Source organism: Melospiza georgiana, chromosome Z, assembly GCF_028018845.1.
Source record: "Melospiza georgiana isolate bMelGeo1 chromosome Z, bMelGeo1.pri, whole genome shotgun sequence".
Taxonomy (NCBI): Eukaryota; Metazoa; Chordata; class Aves; order Passeriformes; family Passerellidae; genus Melospiza; species Melospiza georgiana.
In genome coordinates, this window is record NC_080465.1 from 19020744 (window position 1) to 19048714 (window position 27971).

Sequence of the window (27971 nt, forward strand, 5' to 3'; positions counted from 1 at the left end):
AGGAAAGGATGCTTTGAATTTAGCAGCTGGTCAAAGAGGTGGGGTGAGGAGGGGAGCAGAGAATTCAGGAAAGTGGTATCACTGCTAAGAACAGCAAACAGAGCAGTAAGTACACAAAGTGAACAGCTGTCTGTGAATGTTTCACCCCACAAATGCAGTATGCCAAACAAGGCACTATTCAAAGCTTACCAAGCTAAGGAAAAAGGAAAAACTCAACAATAATGCACGTCTCTGACAATAAATTCAGAAATATAAAACACTTGTTAAAGGAAGGACTACCCTGTAATGACTGAGTAATAGCTATGAGATAAAAATCCCTCCAAAATTAGGGAATGATCACAAGAACACAATTGAACATTGTTTTATTGATAAATAACTTTTAAAATAATTTAACTCAAATAGTCTAGCATTACAATAGTAAACAACGTGAAAATTTTCAGAAAGTCAACTGAAGTCAACAGAATCCAAACTTGTTAAACAAACACAGATTTTTCAATTTTATCCCCATTATGTCTTCAAGGCCATGTAGTAGTTATACTTCTCTTCAAAGCCTGTTACTCATTTTATTGCTAAGCTGCTACATTGCAGAAGTGATGATTAATCACCCTTTGAAAATTCCACAAGACTCTGAGACACAAAATCATGAATCCATGTATCAATATGTGGAAGAGATGTGTCCACAAGAAAAGTCACTATTTTTCGATCCCAAGAGTTAGTGCTGTCATTAACTGCCTGTATCTGTGCCACAAAAGGTTTCTTCTCTACCAGATTCCGAAACACTATTGATGCCTCTTCTGACCACTGCTGGTTTTTCACTCCTAGAACAAACATAAAGCAAAACGGAAGGTCATTTATAGACTAGAACAATCTAAGTTTAAAAGAAGTGGTGTGAGTTTAAATACTTGAGAAAACAGTTTTTAAAGTGCTAATGCATGCAACTTAAATCTAGGAAAAAAAACCACAAGCTCACTCATCTCCCACGCCAACAAGCTTAATTATTACATTTACTTTTTCTTGAAGTTTAAAGATAATGATGTGTTTGCAGAAGTGAAAGGCAGATGCACTGACTCACTGAGGAATTCAGAGAATATTGGCCTTGCATGACCAGGGCTTATCAGGAACCATGACAAAAAGGAAACTAAAGATCCTTTCAAAACAAACTTCCTTTATTTTCAGCCTGAGGGTGCTGACATTACTTGTCCCATTGGCCTTGCTTTAGATTTTCTTCATCTCAAAGCAGCATCAGTTACCAAAACACCTGCCAAACCTTCAAGTCCCAAACAAGACATATAGGGGGCAGAAACAAAGAGAAATTATGCCTAAATGCTTCACAATTGTTCTTACTTTTTTCAGAGTGGTATCCCACAAAGTCAAGTCTGCTGGAACCTAAACAGTTTTTGGAATATGGCTGCAATCCACCTAGAAATAAGCAGCTCCTGCAGACTTGGGATTCAGTTGCCCAGACCACTGCTGGTGTACAGCATCTAGACACATGGGCTCAAATATCATGGTGGAATACCCAAGAGCCACTTGATGGATAACACAAGCAGAACAGCAAAATGACAATACTTTGCTTTTATTATTAGCAGCAGCTTGCCACTGACAGGACAACACAGGAACACAGCTGCCTGCAGATTGCAAAAGGAATTAAAAGTCAATAGTTAATCAACACTTAAGGAAGAGTAACTAATGCTATGAAAGCTTTATGCAAATGGAAAAGCAAATGGGACTTTACAAAGAAACAGATTAGTGACTAAGAGGCATAAGACACAAAAGCAGAGAGAAAAAAGTGGAGGAATAGCAGGACAATAGTTACTGATCTTCCAGGCTCAGCTGGCCTGCTTTGACAATATGAAGAATCTCAGAGGCAATTTAGCTAGCTACTTGGGAGACTCAGTGAAGCAGGAAAAGTGGATGACTTGCAGGCTTGCTGGGCTGGATCCTCCAGAAGACCCAGCTAGAAATCAGCCACATCACAGCACTGCACACCGAGGACCCCAGCCTGTCGGTAGCACATCCACCACACATCACTAGTTTAAAACAACCCCCGAGGTCACACTGAGGCTATGCAGGAAAGCAAATCCACAGAAGGCACAGGACACTAACTCTGTCACCTGTCACTTCCAACAAGCATATTCTGTGACTGAAATCTAGAGCAGTGCTGACCAAACAGCATCAGCAAGCAGCATGACTAAGATGAGACGTATACATCCCAAGACAACACAGAACTGAAGGAAAAATTTTGAAATGAAAGAAAAGTCAGCAAGGAGAGATCAATTTTTATTTTTGAAATTCTCTCAGATGCATGTACACTCTCTATGTGCCATACTCTCAAGGAAATTTTTGTATGTAAGCTTATTGAAAGCTCTGTCCCCTCATGGAGATCTTTGCTTGTTTGAGAAAACCAATATATTTCAGGCAAATCTGGATTCCAAGTCAGCACTGGAACTACAATAGGGTCAAGATATATATATATATAAAATCCTCTAGAAATTCAACATCTAGGTTCCTAACTTTATGTAAACTATGATAATCAGAACATTAGGTTCTTACCAACAGTCACATCATAACTTTCACACTTGGTAATTGGCTGTGTTAAAGGATCAAAAAAACATTAAGTTTTTATTTCCCCATGTCTTTTGCATAGTAGATATCACACGCATCAAATTATAAATTTTATGACCATGAAAAGTAGCTGCTGGGAAAGTTTAAAGAGTCTCCATTCTCAAAGATGGTATCTTAAAGTGCTGCATTAAATTAAACAAACAAAAATAATTAAACAGAATCATCACTGCCTATGCCAAGAAAAAAAGCAGGACATAAACATGTAGAAAAACCTCAATTACATAACCTTTGACTTTTTTCCATTTAACATTTCTGTTCACCTCATACGCCCACTGATGTAAGACTTTAACAAAAACAATTGCAAATGCTTGACACCTACCTGCAAGCTGAGCCGTGATAGCTTGGAAAGGCAGTCTTCTGAATGTATCCAGGAGTGGCTGTACTTTCCCAACACTGACAAATTCATGTTTGCCATAGTCCAGCTCATACACTGACAAAAAACCATTTCTAAGAATCCCTTTTATTATGACCCTGTACCACCTAAAAGGGGGAAGAACAAGAACAGACCATTTGAATTCATATTCACACACTGTCAAAGCACCAGAAAAACAATGCACAACCAAAAAGTCTTGACCAACATGCCTCAGGCTTCCCAAACCTGGATTTAGCTGAATAATACCAACTATCCCAGCTACAATCTGGAAGCATGATGAGACTGCAATCTCATTTACTCTCTTAATCTCTCAGATATCATTGGACATCTGCTATGCTGTTAACAATGCAGACTAAGCAAAGCTAGGCTTGCCTAGTTTAGCAGAGTTAAGCTTGCTTTCAAAGATTTCAAGTAATTTAAGTATCTACTTACTCATCTCCAATTTTAGCTGCATACAGCTTATTTTTTTCAATGGTCACAGGTTTCTCTTCTGCCCTGCTGTAGTATAAGATCATTTCTTCCATTAGGGCATACAGGTTGTTTAGCTCATTCCAAGGCTGGACAACGAAATGACCGGGATGGCAGGCCACCGAGACGTAGATATCCATGAGGTCACCAGGCTTTGGCAAGGGTAGAGGGGGCGGCATCTCCACGCTGGACACTGCAATGCCGGACTCTCTGCCTGAATCAGGGAAACTCTTCTCCAGCTTCCCACTAGGTAACTGTAGAGCTGGAACAGCATCACCTACAGCTTTTGTGAAGCCAGTCCCACTGGGAGCCACACTCAAGAAAACATCTTTTTGATGCTTCCACAAGTCTGCATTTTTGATCTGCCTATTGATGCTACGATCCATGTCTGGGAAATTCTCTGGAGCAAACAAGTAGATGTGTGCAATTCCTTTTGAAGCATCCTGTTTAATCACCTTGGAACACAAAATATCGTTTAACAACCAGTTAGTAACTATTAAAGGCACATCTAATTTTGTACAGAACTTTTGTAAAGCAGCAACAGTTCATTGCACTTACATACAGAAACAGTTTCAGTGTTCTCCCAAAGATATGAAAGAAGTTGGGGCTAATAAGCTTTTCACAGCAGATGAAAAGACAAAAAACACCTGCAGCAGTTCCACTAACTTAAAGCAAACACAAAACTTGAATTTTGTTCCATCCAACAGGTTCAATCACAGTACTGTGTGTAGAATTCTTGCTTCCAGAAGAACAGTAGCCAGTGTCCACACAGATCTAAACAACTTATTAAATAATAACACCTAATCCTTTAAGCTATCCTCCAGTCATTATGGGAAATGAGGCCTGCTTAATTAGATGAAAAAAAAAAGAAAAAATATCTTCTAGGTTTCTCTCGCATGTAATTTTCAAGCACTGACATAAAAATACTTCCTATTTACCATCAGATATGCTAACATTATTAATAGTAAAGCACTTAAATTTTAACTTGACAAAGTACGCAACATTCTTTTAAAGATGCTTCTGCTAATGTTCCTAGCCAGGAATAAAAACTTTCTGCAATTAAAGCATGAATCTGCTCTCTATTATTTAACACAGCAAAAATGAGCACCAAATTCAAGCTCTTTTGGAAGAGGATGTCTAGAAAAGTCAGGTGCAACAGGTGTGTATCTCAGAGCAGAGGTCTAGACTAAAGCAAGCAAGAAGGTTATGGAAAGCTATAAAACACTTTTTCAAAGTGTCTGACAGCAGCTGGAATCAAAAGGTTACAAAGAAATTATCTTTGTTTAGTCTGTAGTTATAATAGATTTAATTTATAAGGGTATTTTCAGTAAGTTAAACTAAGTGAAAATTGCAAATGCAAACAATTTTATATCAAAGATAAGAGAAATTCTAACTATATAAAGCATATACTAAAACAAAGTCAATTAGAAAAAGCAAATAAAAAGTAAAACTGCTTTCAAAAAGACTAGAAGGAGAAAAAGTTTTGCTCACAAGAGGCATAAAAGTAATTCAAGATTAACTGAGAAGTTGTGTATTTCTATGTGCTGAAACATGACAACTACGTTTCTTTCTTATCAGTGGCAAAATAACTCTAGCTGCATATTTGGACTTGGACAGTCCAACAAACGAACAACTGCTGTGAAAATTGCTAAATTCACAGCAGAGGGGAAAGGACAAGATTCTAACAGGCCTAAGCAAGTAAATTTTATAACAAATTTACTAAGAAAAGAACTTTGTATAGAATTTATGTCCTTCAGCTGGATACAAACTTCTACACTTCTGTAACAAAAACCAATTTGATGGGCTGTTAAGCTTTTGAAGTTGTTCTTTCAATGCTCTTTCCTAATGCCAATGTGAGTTCAGGTCTCATAGGCATTTTGACTACTTACCTTCATGCTAAATTCAGGACAATTTATTACAGCATCTCTCAGCCACAGTACAGCATCTGGAGTCCACATGCCAGTATTAGGAGGCAGATCTGCCAGACAGCACTTCAAAGCCTAACAACAGAATTGAGTGTACAAGGTATAATTTAGTAATATGAAAGCTGGTCCAATTCAGAGAATAATGCTGACAGAGTCAATCATGCATGACAAACAGAAAGAGCAAAACGCAAATCCAGTACCACGACACATACACAACACCCACCAACTCACAGGGCTACACTGCAATTTATTTCAGGTGAAGATGCACAATACAATACATTGCAATGGTGAATGCTGTGAAACGAAACAGAATTTCCGTACATAAACCTTGAAGTAGCAGCACTACTAACACTGCCAAGAGCTTGAATACAGGTTAACCTTAACATGTCTTCATACCTGAGGAGGTATTGCTATTACTTCTCTCAGGAATTGTGGTGGGATTTCTTTGAGCTCTGATACTTTTACAGTTGCAACTGTTCCACTATCCATAAATTGCACATCAAGTGCCCGTCTAGTGTGAATAATTTTTATCTGAAAGAAGAAAGCAAGAGCACAATTTTGAGGTTAAAAAACCAACAGTGACACACACATAATAGAATATTTCATGGAAACTAAACATTCAGAGCGAGTTGAACAAAAAGAAGAGACATTTCTATGTGGGCAAATTCTAGCTGCTTTTTGAATACTTCTTACCTCTACACGTGCCAATTTTCCTTTGGAAGGAAACAAGCAGATTTTGCCACAGAAAGGTAGCAATACATTGAACTCAGATGTCTGCTGCAAATACAAAAACAGGAGTCAAAAAGCACAGAGCTATTATTATCTGGCACTCAGTTAACCATTTCAAAAGCAACACATGGCATAAACAGTACTGAGAAGAAGCAAAAGCTCTGTTTCAAACAAAAAGTATCTTTCTGACTTTAGAAACACTTCTTATCACATTGCTTTAAGCTTCCCCACTTGGTAGACCTTTTAATCCCAAACTCTGTATCTTACAGGGAAATTGGGAGAACATGAAGTGACAGGGTAAAAAGCCACATTTGGAAACAGACTAGGAAATCACCAGCAATTACTTGACTTGAAAAGTGAGAGCAGTTAAGAGCTATGAGAGACAAGCTCAAGTGAAGAAGCTCCTAGCTTATATTCTAGAACATACAATTTCTTGAGACATATAACAAACCAAATTTACTGCTAACTCAAATGGAAGTCTCATAGGGGTGACAGGCACCATGATAATCCTAAATAACAAAACAAGAAAACAGCTACACTATAAAAAAGTAGGGAAACTACATTTGAAGAACAATCAACATATTACTAGGTTTAAATTCTTGGGCAAAATGAGTTAAAATACTCCAGATAAGCTGCAAAGCCTGGTATTAAAAGAAGCTGAAGAACAATCTCTTTCTCTGATAGCAGCAAGAAAATAACAACCACTCTCTCCCAAGAACACCAACTCTTGAAACACCTATATGGCTGCCTTCCTTAGTGACTTTGTGTTGCTAAATATTTTAGCAACTTTTAGCAACTTGTGCTGCTAAACTTTAGCAACTTTAGCAAAATATTTCTACACTTTCTTTCAGTGTTTAGCTTGCTTGAAACTGAATCCTGATAAATGAAATGCGTTCAGTATAAAATAGTAGCAGGTGGTTGTGACAACAGGTCTAAAGCTTAACTTCTACACCTCAAACACTTTGACAGCATAGTTTCACAAGCAGCAGTTCCAACACGATATGCTTTGTATGATTTGATTTTGTCAGGCTCAGCAGAACTACAAAATTGATTATCCTAATTCTTACAAATTAGATCCTCGTAAGATTTTTTCTCTTTGACCTAAATTCCCTTGAGACTAGTAAGGATGCTGCACGAATCTGTAAACGTGGTGGAACATCTTTGCCATGGTGACTTCGCCATCACGTGCCTATTTCAAAGCAACTTAAGACTTTTCAAAAAGTCCCCTATACATCACTTTGACGTTGAAAAGAAAGCATCAAAAGACACTTTTCACACTGAAAGGTGCACCCCAGAAAACCCCAAACTAGAAAGAGAACTTTTAGCCTTTTTGAATAGTCTATGGCTACCACAGAAACTTGAACTTATGTGCAAGGAAAATTATCGGTACTCTCTGGAGAAATGCTGCATGACTTTACCACTTCCCTTACCGTGGAACTTACCTTGTAAATAAAGTAGTCTTCTAGTTTCTGCAATATTTCAGAAAGTCTAGACAAGCCTTTGGATGGCACTTGACAATACAGGCTCCCATCAGAGGAAACACTGGTTACTATGACATTGGTATATAGTGTATCTGCCTGCAACAGTAAGAGTGTGACAAGAAAGGGAAAAAAAAAACCACCCACAAAATTTAGCAAATTTCTGACTACTGTTTTTTGTCCATATAAGACCTCAACAGTCAATGATTTTTAATAATTAAGGAGGAAACAGGACAATGGTACCTGTAGGTGCAGTTCAAGGGACTTGTCATACAATGCCTTCAGACAAGTAGCATTGATGTTGATATCATCTTCTCCAGAAGTGTCATAGAGAACAAGAAGAGGAGTATCACTCTTTTCCAGTATTTCCACAGCAAATATCTTGAAACATGTCTGTGATTCCACAGCCTTTACTAGGACAGGATCATCACAGAAGGCTTCCAGTCCTGCAAGACACACCAGACCTTTTTGTTTACCAAAGTTTTACAGCACCCTTCCTACTTGCAATCTACTTAATTTCTAGCTTTTTATCAAAGAAAGCCACCTTTGGAGGCAGAATAGAAAAGAAAAAGACCCTTTTCAGAAAGAGTTGAGGCAAATGTGTAGAAAAAAATGGAAAACGTGTCAAGTATTAAAAAATCAACCAACGAAAAATAAGACAAGCTCATTCACAGCAATTTCACATATTTAAACTTTAATATTTTAAAAAAGTTAGAAAGGCCTACTAGTTTTAGAAAGGTAAATAAATTTACCTTTCCAATAGCACTAGGATCACTTCAGAATAATTAAACAGGCAAATATTTAGAAATATTGCCTAATTTGGCCACAACTCCATTTATGGAAAGAAATGTGCTAGTGCACATTGCTTGACACAACACGTTTCCTTTACTTCAAACGTTCCCTTTTATTTCTTTAGCCTCATGTATATTAAAGGGATAAAGACATCCATGTTAAGTGCAGAAACAATTAGGCTCCATTACAGAGGTACAGGATAAAATCATCTTCTAATATCAAGGATTCTCTGTAAAATTCTTCTTCACATCCTTTCTTCCTTTCTTTTCCCTCTTTCCATGCATACCCATGTCTGCTTAGACTAGCTGAGCTGAACAAAATCTATCAAACACATATAGAACGATTACAAAAAAGGATCAGAACTCCCAGACTCACAGAGGCTTCAATACATAAGCTGTGCCAACAGTAAGCATGTGTGCAGTCAGCACTGACTTTCTCTTACCTGCCAGTTTACATTTTGCAGCTTGAAAAGGAAGTGATCTGAATTGTTTCTGTAGTCTGCACACACTGTTGCTTTCAACAAATTCACTGAAGCCATGATCAACATAGTATACCTGAGAAGTGAAAAGGGAATTAAAAGCACAAGATCATGAATATAATTGTAAGTATGTTTCCTTGAGTCTAGGGAGACTGTATTTGGTCGCCACATTCTCTAATACAACCACAGACAAATTACTTTTTGCCAGTTTAGTACCGTTAATTTCATGTTTTCAGGGAAAGCCTCCTTCTCAAGATGTATATAATAACATCCACTCCAACTGTTCTGCAGAATCTGAACTTCAAACAGGAACTTTGCTGCAAGAATTCAGCATATACTATCTCAAACTATGTGAAGAAAGGTAATGAAGTCACAAATTTTACTCACAAACTTTTGAAAGTGTTCAAAAGTCAAATACTACTTAAGGTGCCATTTTAAGTTTTGCCTACTGTTTTTACAGCATTAAGAGAATAATTTTGATTTAAACTTGTTGTTACTTTGATACAAATACCACAGTCAATGCAGGAAACTAGAACGGAAACTACTACTGGCAGCAAATAACTGGAGCTGAAGTTACAGAAGGAAGGCTTTGATGGGACTTCCTAGAACTTTTTTCTGAAACTCTATCTTGCAAAATATTTCCAAAGCAAATATTAAAAAGGAGGTCTAAACACTGTGACAAAGGAAAATCAGCAAAAGCTGCAATAAAGCAGCAGCCTTCTCTGGACTGATAGCTCTGACTAGGGAGAAATTGGAAACAAGCATGCCGCTAATTTTCTTGCCACTTCTCTAAACCCAACAAGACCTCTCTTTCAGAAGACCAAGTTTTGACATCCAACTCCAATTCACAGCCGAAGGGTTTCATACTAACTTTCAGAAAAAACTCAGTTCTAATACATGTGTTATTTCAGTATTTATAAAATGGTTCAACTTTAAAAGTATGTTAAGCAGGGCTGGGGAAAGAAACAAAAACGTTAAAGATGTATCATTAATACTGATTAGACAAGAAATAACTGAGCAGTATTAAACTTTTTTTTATCCTTCTAATATACGTTCTAACTTCACTGCAGATGGCAAGAAAAGTCTGTTCAGCACAGGAAAATTTTTTAACGGAGGAGTTAAATAATGTGAATGGAGTTTAACTAAAATACATAAGACATAACTCCCAAAACACCTGATTTTCCTGGAAGGGGAAAGTATACTCTGTTTTTGGTTAGTTTTTTTTTTTGCTATTTAGTGCATATTAGAGATACTTCAGTACAAGACTTCGAGCAAGATCTAGGAGCAAATGAATGTTGTCTTTCCCTTCCTCTTCCTATGTTTCTCTCAAACCATTCCTCTTACCAAGGTACATTTTCAGTACCAAAGTGCTCTATAGGGCCTAGTTCCTTTTAAAATCAAAAACAAAACTCCCGAAGTCAAACTATTCATGGAGAAAAACCTGAAAGACCATTTAATTTTGTCGATCATATAACTTCTACAAGGTCTTAATTTCTCATATACCTGAAAATAGAAGCACTTCGGGGCAAGAATAGAAAGTACTAATGCAGCATATTTAAGACTTGACTGTGTATCTAAAAAACAAGCTTGTCTCAATTCTTTCACCAAGTGCCAGAGGAGGTTATTACTTGCCTTTACTCTGTTGTCCTCCAGAGAAATTATCCGTGCACGCAACCAGGCATCTTCTTCAGCATGTACTGCAACAAGCTGCCCAACACTCAGAGACTGAGCTGATGACACTGTACTGGTCTGATTGTAGTACGCTTTCATTTCATCTTCCATTTGTTCCTGGGCAGAAGAATACTCTTTGCCCACATACCTACAATATTTTATAAAAAAATCTCCCAAAAACAAAACAAAACAAACAAAACAAAACAAACAAAAAAAACCACCACAAAACAACAACAACAAAAAAAACCAAAAACAAAACAAAAAATCAAAAAACAAAACAAAACAAAACAAAACAAAAAAACAACAAGAGTTGGGATGCAACTTCAAAAAAGCTGAATAAAAACATAAGAACATTTACATGTGTTTATGAATAAATTATATACATTTTCTAAGACATTCATGTCCAAACTCTTAGCTTTTTAGGACAAAAAAGTTACCCTGTCACTAACAAACACCATCTCAATCTGGTTTTCAGTACATTTGATCTAAACTAATGCATCTAAAGTGTCTTTAAAAATTAGCTGTTAAACCAAGTGCTGTTTTCTCTCATACAACAGTTTTATCTTGGTATTTGGCTGCTGACCAAATGTTCATATTAATGCTGTTTGTGCTACACAGGTCTTCTTAAATCAAGTATATAAACTTTCTGAAAAATCTAAATGGGAAGTTCTGAATGCTTCAGAAACAAATCAGATTAGAGCAGACAAAAGGAAAACCTACCCACAAATTTGTATTACTAGCTACTGTTTCAGCTTGTTCATAAAGATCATGATTCTACTAAATTCTACCATATAATTTAGATTATATGCAGATAGTGTAATGCAACATGGTATCATAACTCTGTTACAAACATTATGTTAAATCTGACCACATTCCAGGGAACTCTGATTTTCCTAGAAACAGCCTTTTTGTTTCTGTGCAAGCATTCATCTACTTCGTAATGGAGATAAAGAGGGATGACAGTCACGCATGCGTGACTCAAAAGTTTCTTGAACATTTGTTTCATAAAGACACCTAACAGACAGTCAGAGTAACTCAACTGAAAGCAGAAGAATCTTTCAGAATTTCCTGCTTCACTCCCTATTTTATTAATTATTTCTTTTAAGAGTTCAACTGCAGTACCTAGTGTATCATCTCTTCCTTCAAACACCCTGCTGTGAATGTCTAGCAAATATCTAGGAGTGTTTTTATCTATCTCTCTATCATGACTACATTACAATTCTTTGAGAATTGATCCATGTCTCAAAACAGAAACAGCATCAAAACCAGCACCTTTCAGCATTGCCTTCATTTGTACTGCAAGTGAAAGGTTTCAGACAAAAAGCTTAGCCACATACCAAGAAAGTAAAGAGATATTGCTCCATCCCTGAGATTGAGTTAGGAATCTTGATTTTATTGATCCTACAAAAATCAACATCAACCAACACCAGCCACATAGTTCTTGTGTAGGTCAGCAGAGAGGCTGGTAGGACATGTGAGAAAAGAAGAGCGCATGCGCTGTTTCCTCTCTATATGTCTACATGAAAATTTTCTTGTCATGGCAAAAGACCCTAATCCCTTCAGGGCTAGTTTCATCATAAATGGCCCTGCCCATGAAGTACATGGATAACCCTGAGTAGTAATTTTTGTAACTAGGACCAAGAAAACACTAATTATCATCATGTACCTACACAGAGCTGACAAAATGAGAAACTTCAATACTGTCCAAGAAACATGGCTCAAATTTGGGAACAGCTGCTTACTAGAGGAATTTTTACATAACCATCCTCAGCTCAATGTCATATGGTATTTTAATCCACAGTACTCAAAGTATTAATCTGAAATACTTAGGGGAAACACCCTTAAAACAACAGACTAGAAAGCTAAGAACCATTACTCCACATGGACAGTAAGTTAAAAATGATGCCAGAACTAAAAGGTGCACAGAAACGTTTTGTAGAGCTAAGTCACATGTGCACAGCAGGCTGTTAGTAACAGATATAATGTAACAATCCACCTCTTACACTGTCCCCTTAGACCAGGCTGATTAGGAACCAAATCAAGAAACACTAGTAGTTTTTTGCTGGATGAATGTTCATCTTTCCATAAGTAGAATCTGAGTGCACTCAAGTCATGCCTAGTTAGTGTAAGGTATATAAGCAAAAAGTATTTTAATAAGCACAACAGTAATATCAGAATACTATTTTGTGTTATAGTGGGATTATTTTATAAAATCTTCCAATTGCAAGTCAAATCTGCCTATCTGCCTTGATTCTCAGACACATTAAAGCTAATGATAAAAGTGATTGATTCACGACAGAAAAAGTTTCAGAAAATTTCCATTTAAACACACAAACAAAAGGATTTAAAGTTTTCATTAGCAAAATAAGTAAATAATAAAATCCTGAAACCTCCTGTTCATCTATTTTTTTCTGGCAACCTGCACAATATGAACATGTGGATTTATAAATAAAGCAAAAAAGGAAGATTCCAAAATATAAACTTGCCTAATTAGGACCTCATTAGTGTTTTTCAATTCTAACACCATGATGGACACAGATCCTTCTGATGGAATAATTAGAGAAGGAACAGTTATGTTTTCTAGGTACTGGTCCTTGGATTCTTCATACTGCTGTTCAGCTGTGGCCTTCACACTATCATGCCTCTTGACTTTCTCAGTGACATTCAGATTTTCATCAATGCATTTCTGGGGTTTAGCATAGAGGATCGCCTTTCTGGGGACTTCAGATACGTAGTCCACAACACATACATCTGCCAGCAACTCTAGATTATTTAGAATGTCTTCTGGGAATTTTACTTGGTAAGTTTCTTGGTACACTTTGGGAAGTGCATGAGCCCAAAGACCATTGGAATACTTCAGCAAGATGCCAACAACTTTTGCTTTGAAGTCGCTACTGAGTGATGCAGGTGTGGTCTCCATATTTGGCTTTAACAAAGGGTCTGCTTTTGGTGAAGTAACATTCTGAGATGCCTTTTCTTGCTCAGCATCGCTTTTTGCTGCTGGTGGTATTTTCTTAGCAGGATAAACAAATCCATCTATTGGATCACCTCTGTGTATTTTCTCCACCTTGGAAAACAACAAAGAGAATCAATAATCAATTGCATTTGTAACACTAAATTGTTTTGTCAACTACACTTTTATAATATGCATTTCATACAGACTTTGAAGAGAACATCCACAGGGAGCTAAGCTTGAGGCAGTTACTACAGGTTAGCATTTCCTGTAATGTTTCCTCCTCTGTTTTGAAGGCTTCCAAACACATATGAGTACATCAGTAGTAGGCAAACATCTATCTATGCAATACAACTGGGACTTGCTTCCAAAGTCTCTCTTTCCTCCTAGCAGGACCAAGAGATGGTGACACCCTTCACAAATTTACATCATTTCCATGTGAACCTTCCCCACAGGCAAGCAGATCATAAGCAAAAGTATCTCTCAGTTTTCTGAGGGAAAGAAGATTTGACTCTATACTCAGAAACAAGAGGACACTTGCCAGGCAGTGCTGTCAGGCAGGCTATCTGCTGTCATGCTCAGAGAATTAGTTTTCTTTACAAAAGTTCTGAAATCAAGGAAGAAATTTCTGCTTTGTAATAAATTTCATAACAAAATTGATTAGACCCTTTTAAATCATGGCCCCAGCTTCCTTCAGAACCAGGTATTTTGCCAGTCCCTACATATCCACCCTTTGCTATAAGCTCATCACAGAGTCACAACATTGAAAGTACTGTTTGAGAACCGTAGCCACAAACTCACAATAAAATTCTGCTTCCTAAAGCTTTGCAGTTTCACAGTTTCAACCTAGATTGATCTAACCATACCTTAGCAGGAGTCTATGTAAAATTGAGATAACAAAAGGTCTTAGTGCTTTCGCATTGGTCCCAAAGCAAAAAAAACAAAGAAAGTTACAAAACAAGGTTTATGTAGCTCCACTTTGGAGTTCCTTTGTCAGAGGAAACAACTCTAATCAAAGTAATTTTCAAAAGCACATCAATGAAAAAACATGGAGCAGCTGAATTACTTGCTACTACTCAGGGGTAGCATTCACCTCCACCCTATTTTTGTCCACACCCATCAGAACTTTATAAACCTTGCCCAACTAATTATTCGCAGCTCTGTTCTAGCAACATACAATCAAAGCATAATGAACAAAACTCCAGGTATTTTCTTACAGAAAAAGAATAACACATATCACTCATTATCAAGACAACATTAGCAAGAAACAAATACTGAGTTACAATTATTACTGAAAAATAACCAAATGGCCTTTGCTGTGTCTAGAATAATGTATTTTGTCCCATGTATATCACATCACACTTAGCCCAAATTGCCACATGGTCTGAATTAAGAGTCAGGAAATGAACTATATAAGTGCATTTCTCTACACTTGCTCTGCATTACACTGTCTAAGCTGGCACCAAAACAATCTGTGAAAAGGTTACTGGGAAGAGGCCTTAGTCAACTTCCATGAACACGAGCATGACACAAAGAAAATAATTTTCATAGATATAAAAAAAAATATTAACCATGTTAGAGAACTCTCACACGTTCTTGGTAGCATGCCTAAATTATTCTCTATCAGTGAAAAACCAAAATATAAATATTTTCTGCAAGAATAAGACATAAGAAAGCAAAGTTCTTGGGCATCTCTGCTAGTCAGCTTAATATAAGAGACAATAAACATGTCTGGCAGTAAAACCTAGAAGGACTGAGATGCCTTCCATGATTCCTGACAGAGAGCACCTATATTTGTACCCTCTCATATGAGGAATCTTACAGTGCCCCTTGCACCACAGGAGAAGAAAGGAGTTCAGTTAAAAATAGCACCAAACAAAAAACTTATCAAAGCCTTGCAAAGGCTTTGATACATGGTAAGGAGACCTAAGTATATCAAGTCACACAGACAAAGAAATCAGAGCATGCCATTTTGACAGATAATCGTATCCTAGATGGAGAGGAATTGATAAGGATGTCCCATGTGTTCAAGGACAAGGCTGAGGAATTCATTTACATGACCAGCCAAGGAAAACCTTTATATCCAGAAAATACTTAATTATCAAGACAACAATTTGTTTGAGAATGCTGTGTTGGACTATATGGCAGTTCATCCTGGAAGAAGCTGGATGCAAAGGTCTACCTTTATGTATCCCTTCTCTTGGCTAGTGCTCTTTAAATAGAGCTGCAACACAGCTGAATAAATTTTTGCTGACAGGACTATAAACCCTTACACAGTAGACCAGCAGCAGACTGAGGAGAGAAGATCCTCAGAGATCTTTAAGCCTCTTAAATCCAATAATAGCTCTGGGGTTTTCTAGACACTGAAGTTCAGTTTTGAAGAGGCTGTATATCCTAACTGCGCAAACCATTTAGAGACAGCAAAATGCTATTTTCAGTAAATTGTTTCAGATCACTTTAGTATAAATAAGCACAGGCTGACATCACTAGAATCACAGAATCATAAAATATTCTGAGTCAGAAGAAATCCACAAGAATCACTGAGTCCAAATCCTGGCCCTGCACAGGACATCTCCAGGAATCACATCACCTTCAAGGCCACAAAAACTTCTCATAACAAGCAAATGGCTCCACTTATGAGCAGCACTTCAAAACAGACACCCTTTCTTAAGCACAAATGTCTCAACCAAGTTTCCTGTTGAGCTTACAGATTTACCTTCAAGGTACTCCCCATTAGTATGGCTGACACCCCAGCTCTGCAAGCACATTATTATACTGGGAGGTACTGAGAAACACCTGAAAGACAACGTAGTCATTAGTCACAGCCAGCACAGGTTCATAAGGATAAACTCCTGCTTGTCAAACTTAATTTCATTTTATGACAAGACAGATAACCCATCTAGCTGATCCAGTGGATATAACCTTTTGGGTTCCAGTAAAGCTTTCCATACTGGCTCTCACAGCATCCTTCTGGACAAAACATCCAGCACACACCGGGGTGAACACATCACATGACGGGTGAGCAACTGGCTCATGGGTCATTGAATGGGGTGACATCAGACTGGTGACCTGTCACTGGTGGGGTTCCACAGGGCTCCAGCCTCAGCCCTGTGCTCTTCAACAGCTTCACAAATGACCTGGATACTTAGTAACCCTGGGAAGGAGCACTAAGCAAGTTCACAGAAGATAAAAAACTGGGAGGAGCTGTTGACTCCCTCACAGGCAGGAAGGCCTCGCAGACTGACCTTGATCAATTAGAGGGCTGGGCAACCACCAACAATGTGAAGTTCAACAAGGGGAAGTGCTGGATTGTGCACTTGGGGCAGCACTGGATGTGTGTATAGACTGGGGAGCAAGAGACTGGAGCGCAGCTCCATGGAATGGGAGCTGGGGGTCCTGGTTCATGTCAAGCTGAACATGAACCAGCAGTGCCCTGGCAGCCAGGAGAGCCACCCGTGTGCTGGGGTGCATCAGGCACAGCATCACAGCTGGGCGAGGGAGGGGATTGTCCTGCTCTGCTCTGGGGCAGCCTCACCTCGAGTGCTGGGGGCAGTTCTGGGTGACACAATGGAAAAAAGGCATTGAGCTGTTAGAGAGCATCCAAACAAGGACAATGATGGTAGAAAAGGCCTCAGGTGAAGGCCATATGAGGAGTGGCTGAGGTAATTTGGTCTGTTCATCCTGGAGAAGAAGAAACTGAGTTGCAGTTACAACTTCCTTGAAGGAAGGGGAAGAGGAGCAGCAGGCACTGATCTCTACACTCTGGTGACAGTCACAGGACCAGAGGGAATGGTCTGAAGTTGTGTCAGGGGAGGTTTAGGTTGGATATCAGGAAAAATCTTTTTCAGCCAGAGGATGGTTTGACCACTAGAACAGGCTCCCCAGGGAAGCGCTCAGAGCACTATCCCTGACAGAGCTCAAAAAGCACTTAGACAACACTCTCAGGCACATGGTGTGATTCTTGGGGATGCCTTGTACTGGGCTAAGACTTGTATTTAATGATCCTTGTGGGTCCCTTACAATTCAGAATATTCTGTGATTCTGTGACCTTGCCCCTTATCATCTCTCCATTACACAGCACAAAACAGAGGCAACAGCTGGCAGAATGAATTATCAGGGCAACAGAGAGTGAAGCCTTTTTACACAGGAGAATAATATTTTTTTCCTGGGCTTGAATAACAGAGGCAGCTCTTAAAAACTGAAATCTGAAGACTCAAATAATAAAACTTCAAATAAAAAATTCTCCCAAGATAAATACTGACACTGCAACTGAATGAAATGCAAAAGAGCAAGTCCCCTTGTTTTGACATACACTTAAAGCAAGGACAAAAGCAGACATGCTCCTGTATTGGCAGGACAAAATCTTTGCATAAATATGCTTGACAACATTTAAAAAAACCACTGACCAACATATAGAAACTAAAGAAACTATCCACTTTGCAATGCCAGCCTTAACTAATTGTGTGTACAGTGATAGTCATATATTGGTAACCTCCTGGAGCATCAACAGGATGTTTCCAAGAAGGAACTGGAGAAAACACATCCTTGAAATGAGAGTTTCTAGTCAGAGTAGATGTTGTTCAATTTCAATGTTACATTCAAACTAGGATATGCAGGTATTTTCTGCTATTCTCCTGCAAGGTAAGAAAAGAAAAGAAAACCCGCAGAGGAAGTTTGCATTTAATGTCAGTGACAGAGTCTCATCAGAAGTCTGGCTCTATGGTTTTTAGTATCCAACAGGTTCTCAAAGACGGCTCTAAAATACAAATCAGAACTATCACTCTGATTCATTGAGAAGAATTCTTCGGAAATGTGGTGCAGGAGTTTTTCAGATCTGATTTAAATATGCAACATGGAAGCTCAACCACCAGAGCATACATACCAGAGACTGTACACAGAAACATTTTAGTGACAGGCACCTTAGACAAACACTTCAGTGTGAAGGCAGCTCTCATCTACCTGACTTTCCTCACAATACGTGAAGTTAAACTCCTAGAAAGCTGGAACTGAAAGCAGCAAGGAAAGTATTTCTGGCCTTGATCAGCACTACCTGACATCTACACATTGGCTGACAGCACTTCTCTGTCATTGGCAGCCACCACAACTTCAGGTCCCACTGGTTTTGCCCATCCCTCTACAGTACAGGTCTCCCCAGGCAATGGTAAGATGCTGCTTCAACATTAGCATTCAACTCCTCCCTGTTCCAAGTAGCTGCTTCTGAAAGCAGTAACTGAACTGCTGGGTACGTGTCCAGAGCAACCAAAACTGGGAAAAAAAAGACACTTGGTCGGTGTTCTTGAAAGGCTGAAGATCCCCACTGCATATGGTGGCATCACTCAGTAAGGAGCTTTTCCTTACAAAGATCTGGAAGCTTCTTACATCATCCAGTTACAGCTAATCCTTGGAATCCACTCCAGCTTTTGCAGCTTCTAGTCTGATATACAATTAATTATTTTGCATGGGAAGCTATGATATCTATTTTCTTACCCTAAACAACAGAAGAACACATCAAAACACTTGTTTTTAGCCAAGCGTCATGTCAGCTGGGAAGCTGAAACAGACTGGAGTATGCTGGCCAAAAAAGCTGCAGCATGTCCATTGTTAAAAATCTGACTGGATACAGACCTGGACAGACTGCAGGTGACCCTGCATGAGCATGGAGGTTGCATTAGGTAATCAAATGAGGTCCCTACCCACCTCAGTGATTCTGTGATTCTGCCTCTGGTAGTCATTTCTTCTGTACTTACCTGAAATGTTAGAATGCAAATCATACTAGGTATATATTTCTACTTTCTTTTGTTGTTAAACTAAAGAATCCCTATCGTCCCTCTGTTCAGGTTCAGCTCGTGCTCAGAGCTGGGATGGTAAGCTCTACAAAGTTCAAGAGTGTCTTCAGATTGCCCCCTTCTGCCCATCCTCTTTGCCCTCCCACTCCATTACCCTGCACATCACAGTGAAGACACTTGTTCTCCCCTTTCTTGTACTTACAAGACTGGCTTCTGCAAATACACAATTACAGAGGAAAGTGTGATGCAATAAGACAGCTGAGCCAATCTAAAAACTCCATACTGTTGAGGGCTGCCCCTATTCCTCACATCTTTATACCAGCACTGAGGATCAGCAGACAACTCTGTCAGCAGTTCTTTTTGGCTGTAATACCCTTTACCTCATAATGCATTGAAGCTCTCCTACAAGGTCAGAACACCGGAGATGCACAGGTTGCAGGAGTAAGAAAAGATGCTGTCAAAATGGAGTCTGACTTCATTTGGTGGCTCATAGCGTTGTCTAACCACTCATCACCAGGCCTGAGTTTCAGCTATACTGATTTGCAGCCTGTTCTAGCACTATGTTTGGACAGCAAAGTCATTCTGGACCTTCTGTCCTCAACCAGGTCATTTCCACACATTCCAGGACATCATCCTCCCAGTGAGGCTGACACCAATGTAGTCTGCTCTGTGCTGAAGTACGTACAGCACATCTAATTACATTTTAGGTATAACACGTCTTGTGTCCTCTGAACTCCATTCTAAATGGCTGCTGGCTCTGTGTCTAAACACCAATTTCTTCAGTGAGGGTGGCAAAAGAAAGTTATTGTAATTCAAGAGATCATCTACTGGAAACAGCATTTAGGGTTTGTGTAAAACTGAGCTTTCGTTGATACCCACTACCAGACACGATAGCCTGCTCCATTGTCTCCTCCATGTGCAAAGTACATTAGAGTTGGATTTTTTATTCTTTCAAGTTTGTTTCTCTGTTTAGAAAGATCACTTTTGCTTCACATAGCTTAACTGTGGTATAGAAATTCCTTCTCTCAGAGTGAAGACCTGATAAAACTAAAATTTCTCAAGGAATACAACTCTCTACTGTGGCAATGCTTCTCTTTTCTGAGCATACCTGTTTAGGTATGTTTACCTCTTTTCTTACCTACTGTAACCACTGTTACTGTAAAATGTTACAATAAAAGCTCAGCTGCCTGATGCATTAGTATGTAGAACCTATTTTGTTAAGACATGGTGTACTGCCCAGGATTCAGAAAACAACAGTCTCAGTCTCCCAATTTGTTTACCATCTAATCCTGGCATTCTATCAAGCCTTCAGTTTAATCTTCTGCAAAAAGTCCCAACATGTATAAATGTAAAATATGAATCTGAGAACCAAATACAGCTTAAAAAAGATAAAATAAAACCTCCTACCTGTCAATTAAGCAACATCTCATTGTTGTCTCATGCAGGTCTCATTCTTATCTAAAAAATTCTCTACCTTTCTGTGGTGATAAACATCAACTTGTAGTGACTATTACCAAAAAAAAAAATCAAACAAAAAACCAAACAAAATACCCCCAAAACAGTGAAAAAAAAAAAATGCTAATTTCCCCCTTAATTCCTCCAATTTTTTTCCAGTGATGTATTTTCAAGACTAACAGACTGTGGGACCGGTCCAACACCTTACCAGATATCCAAGAGATTAAGTGAAGAAAACTAAGCCCTGCTTTACCCTGTAAAGCCTCCTCCTCACAGTAAACAGCCAGGAAAATGGTCTCCACTCTGAGGAGTCTTTTCACACAGCATCAGCCAACACAGTCACTAAAGGTCACTATAGTGACTTAAGGTCACTAAAGAATATATTCACATGTTACATATTGTTTAGCTTAATGTTTATTAAAAAGCAGTAAGAAACCTGACTGAGGAATGATAGATTAGAGACAAAAAACTGTCCTCTGACAAGTAATAGTTAAGCTGGTATGTAGCTAGAGCCAGTAGAGTATTTTAAGGAAAGGAACATCTTTGTTCTAGAACTGCGGAAAAGCAAATGTATCTCTTCCAGCACAAGGGGAATTTCAAAATTCAGAATGGTAGTGTTATTTTTCTACCAATTCCTTCAGAAAACAAGCAGAAAGACTAAGGCAGTCATTACCACAAGAAAACTCCAGAATCAAATCAATGTGCATACATCCCTTCATTCTGTCAATTAAAAGGTGTCTGCTTGTTATTCATTCTACCAAAATACTGGCTCTAGGATTGGTGTTTTCACTAAAACTTTGGGTTTTATAACCATGGAAGAACTTCTGAGGCACAAGGTATGACAGGGTCTGACAGGATCCATCTGTCCTGATGGATGAAATTATTTTTGGCTGTTAAGTGACCCACTGTGCCACTCAGACACTTACAACTCTACGGAACAGGATGGGATTCACCTGAGAGTACTAAGGGACCTGGAAGAAGCACTTGCCAAGCTGCTCTCCACCATTTAGCATCAGTACTGAATAACTGAGGAGGCTGATGACTGGAGTTTGGCTAATGTGATGCACACCCACAAGAAGGGTTAGAAGGAAGATGTGGAGAACTACAGGCCTGTCAGCCTGACTTTGGTGCTGGCAAAGGCTATGGAACAGATCATCTTGAGTGTGATCATACAGTACATGCCAGACAACCAAGGGATCTCACCCAGACAGCATGGGTTTGGGGAAAGGCAGGTCTCACCTGACCAACCTGATGTCCTTTCACGACCAGGTGATGTCCCCAGAGGGTGAGGGAAAGGCTGTGGATGCTGTCTACCTAGAATTGAGAAAAGTCTTTGAGACAATCTCCCACAACATTTTCCTGGAAAAGCTGGCAGCCCACAGCTTGGACAGGAGCACTCTTTGCTGGGTTAGAAACTGGCTGCACAGCCAGGCCCAGAGAGTGGAGGTGAACGGTGTCACATCCAGCTGGGGGCTGGTCACCAGTGTTGTTCCTCAGGGGTCAGGAGGCTCCGGGGGCCAGTCCTGCTTAATACCTTTATTTATGGTTTCGGTGAGGGGGTTGAGTGCATCTCACTGGGTTCACAGGTGACACTACACTGGGTAGAAGTGCTGACCTGCCAGAGGGCAGGAAGGCTCTGCAGAGGGATCTGGACAGGCTGGATTGATGGGCCAAGGGCAAAGGTGTGAGGTTCAATAAGGCCAAGTGTCAGGTCCTGCCCTTGGGTCACAACAACGCTGTGCAGTGCTACAGGCTGGGCAGAGTGCCTGGAAAGCTGCCCAGCAGAAAAGGGGGATGCTGGTCAACAGCACCTGGTGGACAAGAAAGCCAATGGCATCCTGCCCTGTATCAGCAATAGCGTGGCCAGTAGGACTAGGGCAGTCCCTCTATATCCAACACTGGTGAAGCCACACATCAAGCTGTGTGTCCAGTTCTGGGCCCCTCATGAACAAGAAACACATTCAGCTGCTCGAGCAAGGCCAGAGAAGGGCAAAGGAGCAGGTGAAGGGTTGGAGCTGGAGAGGGTAATTCCTATGAGGACTGGCTGAGAGAGCTGGGGTTGCTCAGCCTGAGGAAGAGGAGGCTCAGGGGTGACTTTATCACTCTCTGCAACTCCCTTTGAGGAGGCTGTAGCCAGGTGGGGATCCATCTCTTCTCCCAGTTAATCAGTGACAGGACAAGAGGACACAGACTCAAGCTGCACTGGGGTGGGGGTGTTCAGGTTGGAGATTAAGAGGCATTTCTCCACTGAAAAGGGGGTCAGGCAGTGCACAGACTTCCAAGGGAGGCAGTCAAGTCACCATCCCTAGAGGCAGTCAATAAATGACTGAACTGACAACCAGTGCTATGGTTGACAATGGTTATTTGGTCGAGAGTTGGACTTGATCTTGGAGCACATCTGAAATACCTGTTGAACACCAACACACAAAGTATGAGAAACAAACAGGATAAACACCAAGCACTGGTTAGTTCCCAGAGCTATGATCTCTTTGGTGTCAGCAGACTTAGTGGAACAAGTGCCACACCTGGCATGCTGGGATGGAGGGCTGCAGGCTGTCCAGGAGGGATGGGCAGGGCAGGCAATGTGGAGGAGTTGCACTGTATGAAAAGGGGAGGTTTGACTGCACAGCCCTTACTGTTAGTGATGACGTGGGTGAGAGACCCTGGTTTCCAGGGAGCGTTGTTGTAGTGTCTGCTACCAACAGGCACTCAGGAGAAATCTCTGGGTTGGCATCTTGTTCTTACTGGAGATTGCACCTCCCCAGACATCTACTGTGAACACTGTTCTGCTGTGACAATCAAATCTGGGAAATGTGTGAAGTTTGTAGGAAATAACTTCTGGTCACAAGTACTCAGTGGGACAACTAGGAACTAAAGCCTCCTAGGCAGAGGACTCTGTCAGGGGAGGTTCAGGAAGCATTTCTTTAACAAGAATGTGGCAAACACTGTAACTGGCTTCTTGGCTGACACCCTCAGCCTGACAGTGTTCAAAAGATATTTGGATAATGCCCCTAACAACAAGTTTTAACTTTTGGTCATTCCTGAAGTGGTCAGGCAACTGGACTAGATAATCACTGATAAGATTCCTTCCAACTGAAACACTCCTATTTATTTTGCAAATACTTATCACTTGCATTTTTCCATACTGAGTCAACATTTGCATGAAGCTACTATAAATGCCAAGATCCCTTTTCCCCAAGCTTCAAAGTCCACACAGAAAAAAAACTCACTTTTTTTTTTAATGTAGGGAGAGTCCTTTCTGTCCATGGCCAAGATTACAATGAAATTTTACAGGCCAGAAATATGGTATGAGGAGGTTACATACCTCAGGGGTTCAGCTGTCTGCATCCCAAGGATGCAAGGCTGAGCTCCAACACAGTAAAACTATATAACTTTGACTTAGAATTGTAAAAAAACAGCTAAGTTGTGAGAAAGAACTTGTGACAAAAATATATAAAAAGACAGAAATGAGACAGGAGTTGCAAGTCTAAAATAGGGATCACTAGCTGCTCAAAGACACATGGCAAAGTAATTAATCAAACAGAAAGGTAAAAAAATCTGAGAAAAAAAGGTGAAGGTGGGAGGGTCACTACCAGTGATCACATTTTGCAAAGCACAAGTGCTGGAGGTGAAAGCAAACAATTCAGCAACACTGTGGATTTGCCAGAGCTGTTGAAGCAGATTCTTCTCCTGGCTGAGGTGTGTCTAGACAACAAAGACTTCTAAGCATATTTATTGTCAGCCCCACTGCTCATGAAGGCTGGGCCACAATCTATGACTGCTAGCCACTACCCGGTAACTTTGTACTTTTGCATTTAGCTGTGCAAAGTATGTTGCTACAAGTAAGACGCTCAACCAAGCCGACCTAAAGAGGGGAGGTAACAGACAAATGGAGACAAAGTCAACCTCAATACCTCTTGCCTGAACGGTGAAGACTGAAAACAAGATCATCAACCTGCAATTTACAGCGATACTTGGAGACCTGAACTCAGTAAATAGAGAAAATATCCATTATCCATAGTTGTAAAAACATGGAAATTACCATCTTCTAGATAAAATTCCTACCTTTCCAACAGAAGATTTGGATATGCAAAGTTATTCAGAAGTGATACTCTCAAATGCACAGATTAAAAGCTTGGAGACACTAAAAGTGTATTAGGTTTGTTGTCTGCTGGTTTGTAACTATGTTACACTGATTTAAATGAGTAAAAAAGGAATATGTTCTTCTTTAAGACAATAAAAGAAACACCAAGCATGTTTTTGAGCCTGGCAGACACTACCCATGTAAGAAACCAACATGACAGAAATAATTCAGGTATCAGATATCTTTACTTTCACTGGAGAGTACAGTCTTTCTTCTTCATTTCAAAGGTTCTACAAACTTGTACACCTGCAGACAATATGTTTAAACCAGGAACTGATTATTCTTAAGAGATGTACTGTAGCTTTCATATAAGAAGTCCCAATTCAAACCTCTCCATGCCTGAGCCATAATTACAATTTTGTAAGTCAGTAAACTGAGACGGGCTTTAGAGGCTCATTAAGTTCTCTACAAAAAGACTGATTGTGCCAAGATAACTCGATAGTTCTGACTGCTGTTGTACTGTGCCCATTGTATTACAACGTTTCCATGGATTTAATCAGTACTTATTTATGCTTAAATGACTTTATTTGCATGCTAGAAAGAAAGAGATAGACCCAACAGATAGTAAGCAAATGGATAATGAACACAGAACAAAGATACTGGATGAACAGGACTGACTGGAACATTAACTACAAAAAAGACTAAAATTTGCTGCATGAATTAAGCAATTCAAGACATAACAGCTTGCCCTGTAGATAACACAGAAACCACTCATCAACCATCAAAACAAATTGCTGTGGACTGTATACATTTCTAGTGTTTGTAGTGAGGTGTTACAAACACATTTTATATATCTGTGAGAAAACCATACATGTACACAAATGGGTGTTGTTCCTGAAAAGCAGTTATTCAACTCAGTTATTTTCTTTTAATTTTTTTTGTATTTAATGCTTTTACAAAAGAAAAGACTTAGTAGGACATACAAAAAATGTACTTCAAGAAGACAAATAATTCTTATTACTTCAATACTCTTCTGTGCCACAGTTTGCCAAATACCAAGGTAATGAAAAGTCTTCGCTGACTGGCCATTTAACACTGGCCTGTTGAAGTAAACCTAAATAAAGCCTTGATGCAAAGTTGCATGACACCATAAATGACCCATGAATGCAGAAGAGGAGACAGAAGTACAGCAGTTGAAGCCCCTCCACCCTGTGGTGATGAAACTCCTGTCAGACCTCTAAGCGGACACTCAGCCAGACATCAGCTCCTAATAAGAGACGCAATGACACCCTCACTAATCAAGGGGAACAGGCATCAGAAGGAGGGCAGAAAGGGGCTTAGCTGTAATCTCTCCCCCCAGCATTACCACCCTTCAATTTCATCTATTATTGTATCATAAACCTAACCTAAACAGCAAAATTCCTTGGCTTAAGATGTGAGAAAGACCTCTGGAAAAGTCTATAGAAAGATAAATACAGTTAGACCTCAGACTGTTCACAAAGGTTGTTGGTAGCTTGTAGCTTTAAGAGGAGGCAAACCCACCAACAAGGAAAAGCATAAAATGCAATTGGGGAAAAAAACCCAAACCAAGAACAACAAACATGGCATGGACATCACATGTCATCAGTACTGGGGTCAGTTAAAGGTTGCAAGGCAGCAACCTCAAGCACTTGCTTCACAACACCATGCAGTCTGATCTTCCTTGTTCAAACACTAGTCCAGCCAACTGTGATTTTCTGGGGTTTCAAAGGGCATTGTGGGGGTTTCAAGGGATGTGGAGGTTTTCTGTCACTGCTACAGAGCATGAAGGGAAAAGCAAGTACACATAAAATAACATTTGGCAAATGAACATTCGGAAGTCTACAGAATACTGGCATCTTCCATAAAAAGGGCTCAATACTTACTGTGCACACATGAGGCCAGTTCTCAAGCTGATAGAGCACTTCTGTGCTCAGGTCCTCCCAGTACATTTCCCGATATATCTGAGGCATCTTTGACAGTCTGACACCACTGCTGTACTTGCTCAGCAGCTCCTTAATGCGACTTTGAAGTTCCAGGACATCAGCAGCAGAAGAGCCAGGGGCAACAGTATGTGCCTCTGCAGTGGATGCATTCAAGCTATCTGTTAAAAAAAAATTACAGCCTTGAAGTAAACACAGCCCTACAAACAGAAAGACAGCTCATTACCTCTGTACTTAAAACTAAACATGGGATCTGCCAGCATAGCACCAACTTTAAAACATGGCTCTCCCACCCAGCATGGCTGGTTCAGTGACTTCCTATGGCAAAGAACTATGGAAATCTCAGACATTAAGTAACTACCTAAAATGAGTTTTCAATCACTGTAGTTATTTTCGTAAGATGTTGCTACGTGTTACTTCTGAAGGAATTCTGGAAGAGAATACAGAACTGCCAGCCCCACTGCAGCTAAGACACTGCACTAAGATAGTATCCCAAGAGGGGAACAGGATAATTTCTTTATGAGTACAAACACCAGACAGATACTGCATGACAACCAAGAATGTTCTTCTATATTCAGATGGGTGTACAAATCAGACCAATGATTTGCCTTTCATTCCAAGATATGTCCTGAGGAAAAGTCTCCACCCAACAGGCAGCTTTTCTGTGCTATGGCATCCAAGGAAGCCCTCCAGTGGAGCAAAGAAAGTGACAACTGCTCAGCTGCTCTGGGCAGTTTCATACATTGAAACTCATCAGGCACTCATTATTCCAGGGGGAGGTTCACACCACTAGCTTACCTGCTGCCTCATCTCTACCCCTCTTCTCCCTTTGGTGGGCTCTATTTGCTACCAGACCTGAAGCTTCACAAATCAGGCTGACAAGTCTCAAAGAAAGAAACCATCATATTGCAAGCCTATCAGCTGCACAACTGTTTAGCCATGCAGGCAGAAGAGTATTTGCTGGACAGATACATTAGTAATGCTACTTAGTCCTGAAAGCCAGGATTTCATCCTTATACCAGATTCCTAACCCACTGGTGAAGTTAAGCCTACTCCTCCCATTTCCGAACTCCTCACACTGGCTTTGTGATTTGCTTTGACACTTACTGCCCAATGTTTTTCCTAGAAGACTGAGAGGCAGACAAGCAAACGCACATTTCCTCAGCACAATGAAATAAGAGTGAAAAGGTTCA

General features: G+C 39.8%; 1 protein-coding gene across 7 annotated transcripts in view; it reads right to left on the reverse strand.

Moving 5' to 3' along the window:
- Positions 1-345: 345 nt before the first annotated feature.
- Positions 346-27971, reverse strand: part of TDRD7 (tudor domain containing 7) — a 46718-nt gene continuing 19092 nt past the window's right edge. For 6 of the 7 annotated variants that reach the window (XM_058043759.1, XM_058043756.1, XM_058043760.1 and 3 more), the window contains 12 exons: positions 26722-26939; positions 13026-13606; positions 10501-10687; positions 8833-8944; positions 7842-8044; positions 7563-7697; positions 6085-6168; positions 5788-5922; positions 5356-5466; positions 3431-3921; positions 2945-3105; positions 346-818 (listed from right to left, as the gene is read on the reverse strand). In XM_058043759.1, coding sequence (XP_057899742.1) covers positions 598-818; positions 2945-3105; positions 3431-3921; positions 5356-5466; positions 5788-5922; positions 6085-6168; positions 7563-7697; positions 7842-8044; positions 8833-8944; positions 10501-10687; positions 13026-13606; positions 26722-26939 — 2639 coding nt within the window. In that variant the 3' untranslated portion in view covers positions 346-597. The remainder of the gene's footprint in view (positions 819-2944; positions 3106-3430; positions 3922-5355; positions 5467-5787; positions 5923-6084; positions 6169-7562; positions 7698-7841; positions 8045-8832; positions 8945-10500; positions 10688-13025; positions 13607-26721; positions 26940-27971) is intronic. The other variant, XM_058043761.1, reaches the window with a different exon arrangement.